The sequence below is a fragment of the Poecilia reticulata genome, linkage group LG19, assembly GCF_000633615.1.
Source record: "Poecilia reticulata strain Guanapo linkage group LG19, Guppy_female_1.0+MT, whole genome shotgun sequence".
NCBI lineage: Eukaryota > Metazoa > Chordata > Actinopteri > Cyprinodontiformes > Poeciliidae > Poecilia > Poecilia reticulata.
Window position 1 is genome coordinate 26,354,864 of NC_024349.1, and position 3,493 is coordinate 26,358,356.

Here is a 3,493-nt window from a genome sequence, read left to right on the forward strand (position 1 = left end):
TGTTGATTCTTGGGTTGGTAACTGGTTAAACTGAACTGGTCTATTATTACTGGTGTGGGTTCTTTATCAGCACGTGGACATTTTGTAATGAATTTAATAAACTTATTTGGAAATATTTGTAGTTAATTGAAGATTAAACCAGCTATTTGATGGAAGTTTATTCTGTATAAATTACAAATTATTTTTCCAACTACAGTATAAATCAGCTTTTGTTCTATTTATCTGTCTCTGGTGTGTTAAATAAACCCTGATCCTCCCTGAGTTTTATCTTTAGGTTTTCAGATAAGCAGCCTTTATTTTAAATATTGATTCTCTCATTTTAACATGAGTGCAGAATCATAAATTTTACCCTAGACAGTAGCTTGATAGGTAAATATAGTTGTACACGTAAACATTAAGATAAATATTATTGAAAGATTAAGATAAAAATTAACAACAATGAGGGTACATGGGGAACTATATGGTTAGTATTTGTTCTCAGACCTGTAACCAGTACACTGTTTAATCTTTCAATGTCTTTCAGAACTTTTCAAATGTTAATCATATTTCTAACCGGCACCTTCCTCACTTTTATTTTTGTTTCTCAGTCGTTGCTCTGCAGTTTGACCCAAAGCTGACTCTTGAGGACTGCAGTAAAACTGTCAAGTGGCTTCATTACACACCAGAATGAGAGGAAGACATCACAAGGAATCAAAGTGACGCCAACCAGAGTGAAACTGGGGTTACCACAACTTGTACTGTTTCCCTGGTTCATACAGTACAAAGTTTAACCTCATGGACTCTGTTCTTCTGTGGACAATAGACTGTTATTCTGACAGTCAAAAAGGAGTCAAATATGTTTAAAGATCTGTCTCTCTTTTCTTAAAATGTTATATCAAACCCATATTTGTCATTCTTAACCTTTTGTACACAGTTTACCCATGATCTGCCAATAATATAATGTTTAACACCAGTGAAGAAACTTTTAGTGGTATGTTATGATGCAGACCTATCAGACCTAAAAATGTACATAAATCCTTAGCTTTCATTCAATATGAAATCAACCCAAATCTGCATGTAGAACCCCATTCAGATGAAGGTTGAATCAATGTTGATTCCTAACTGATTCAATGCAATATCAACACAAATATGCATGTAAATTGACATACAAATGATGGTTGAATCAACATTGATATGTCAGTTATGGTTGAAACCCTAACGTTGATTCAACATACAAGTCACCGACCACTTTCAATGTTGTTTCAATGTTTCTGTGCTATCTGGGTATGGAGTCGTTTTCCTCAGAAGAACTTTATCTATTATTGGGAATTCTGACTCGGTGACACATTTAACTAGTCAGACTTTTAACACAGATTTCCTAACACAACAGCATGCTCGTCAGTGATTAATAACTAGATTTGTAAATAAATCATTGTACAGAAATAATCTGATTTATGTTTTAATTGGAGGTCTGATGGGAAGAACAATCCCAAGAACAAAACTCTGATAAGTCTAGACAGGAATGCTGGAGCCTGCAGCTAGTTTCCCCTGCCACGCGGAGGAATTTCCCCAAGCAGGAAGGAAAGGGATGAGTCTAAATAAGGGCATGGGGCAGATTCAAGGGCTGGGAATGCTCTGCGTCAGAAGTGGGATAGGCTGTTGACCTGTCTATAAAAGCTGATGACGATGGAAGAGCTAAGACATTGAACCACTGAGCTATACTCTGAACAGACTGAACCAGATCCAGAATTATGCTGTTACAGCCACTCTGGAGCTTCCTGCTAGGACACTCGTCTCTCCTGCACTCCCCCTTCTTCCCAGTCGTCTTCTCCCTAACTGTGTACCTGATCTTCTGCCTGCCATTTCTGCTGCTGGACCTGCTCTCCTCCAGGTGGAGCTTGGTGCGCAGGTACAAGTTACATCCTCAGAACTCCATCAACTGGACCACAGTGCAAAGCTGCCTGGCTCTGACCCTCTATAACCACCTGATTTTCATCTTCCCCCTCACCGTGCTCAACTGGTACCTGCGACCAGTGCTGTTGCCCCAGGAGGCTCCACCCCTACCTCAAATGGTAGCTCAGGTCCTGGCCTGCCTGCTCCTTTTTGACTTTCAGAGCTTCATCTGGCACCTGCTCCACCACAAGGTGCCCTGGTTATATCGCACCTTTCACAAGGTTGGTTCAGAGTTTAAGGTTTTATCATGTTCTGTAGCTTTTATTGATCTTTCTGAAAGTTTTTCACCCTATGCTCACCTTTCTTCCTCCTGCAGCTGCACCACACCTACACCTCCACCTCGGCACTGACTGCAGAGTACTCCGGGATCTGGGAGACACTGAGTTTGGGCCTGTTTGCTGCTGTCAACCCTTTGTTGCTGGGCTGCCATCCCCTCACAGAGATGCTCTTCTTCATTGTGAACATTTGGCTGTCGGTGGAGGACCACTGTGGTTATGATTTGCCCTGGGCTACACACCGTCTGATCCCTTTCAGCCTGTATGGCGGTGCACGCCACCATGACCTCCACCACCTCAAGTCGAAATGCAACTATGCACCTTACTTCACACATTGGGACAGTTTGGCTGGGACGCTGTACACATAGGACTAAGCTGTAGGGATGAAGTGTTCCTGAATGCACCTCAGCTTGGACTGCTACAAGATGTCCAGACACAGATATTCATGGAGTGATAAAGACTCTAGGACTGATGGGCCAGTACAGAACCTCTCTTTTTTTTTAGTTGCAATACTTATATTTATTGATGTATTTATTACCAGTCAAAGCTTTGAGCCAGACTTAAAGCTTCCAGTAGTCTTGAAATTCTGTCAGTCTTCACATGGAGCTGCTTCAGGACCCGCAATCCAAGTGAAGTTCTGATCCAGGTTCTGTATCTTTAAAGACTTTTGTTTTAGTTTAAAGTTGATCTTGAAACAGTCAGAAAATTTTTTATATTGAACAGTTTAACCTGCACAGTTTGTGTAGTTTTATACACACCTCTTGGTCTCTAGAGGAAAGTGAAAGGAATGTGAACAGAGAGCAAGAATAAGCTGAGAGGGAAGCTGCTGGGCAGGAAGAGGAAGGAGATGACAAAATATGAGAAATTAAGCGGAGGATGAGGAATATTATGTAAGAATTTTTTGGAAGGAAATGTTTGAAGGAAATTGTGAAATCTACTGTGAAAAATGTAAAAAATAATGCACTGAGAAAAGAAATCAAATAAATATTTCAAGGAGTAACGATTCCTGTTGTAAGCTGTTTTTTCTATGTTTGTTCTTAAAACTAGCACTTCCTTTTCTACATTAATGTATAACTTGACCAGCTATTTCCAGAAGGAGAAAACATTCTGAAAGGTTTATTCCGATTCTGCTCACTGAATCTCTTTGACAGCTACTGATTATATTACTGACCAATTGTAGCTGAGTAGGTGCTATTGATCACTTAATTCAGATCAGATGTTGTTTATCACATTGTTAGTAATATGTTAATGATCTCATGTTACATTCCAGATCCAGATGTCTGACC

The 3,493-nt window shown here is 40.1% G+C and overlaps 1 protein-coding gene across 1 annotated transcript; it reads left to right on the forward strand.

Moving 5' to 3' along the window:
- The first annotated feature begins 1,191 nt into the window (after positions 1 to 1,191).
- ch25h (cholesterol 25-hydroxylase) lies at positions 1,192 to 3,224 on the forward strand. The gene is made up of 2 exons (XM_008438096.2): positions 1,192 to 2,153; positions 2,249 to 3,224. The coding sequence occupies exons 1-2, from the start codon at positions 1,731 to 1,733 to the stop codon at positions 2,573 to 2,575; spliced, it is 750 nt and encodes a 249-aa protein (XP_008436318.1). The 5' UTR covers positions 1,192 to 1,730; the 3' UTR covers positions 2,576 to 3,224.
- The last annotated feature ends 269 nt before the right edge of the window (positions 3,225 to 3,493 follow it).

Coding starts and splice junctions, on each gene's coding strand:
- ch25h (XM_008438096.2), top strand. CDS start 1,731: ATGCTGTTACAGCCACTCTGGAGCTTCCTGCTAGGACACTCGTCTCTC. Junction 2,154..2,248: donor TATATCGCACCTTTCACAAG/GTTGGTTCAGAG, acceptor TTCCTCCTGCAG/CTGCACCACACCTACACCTC.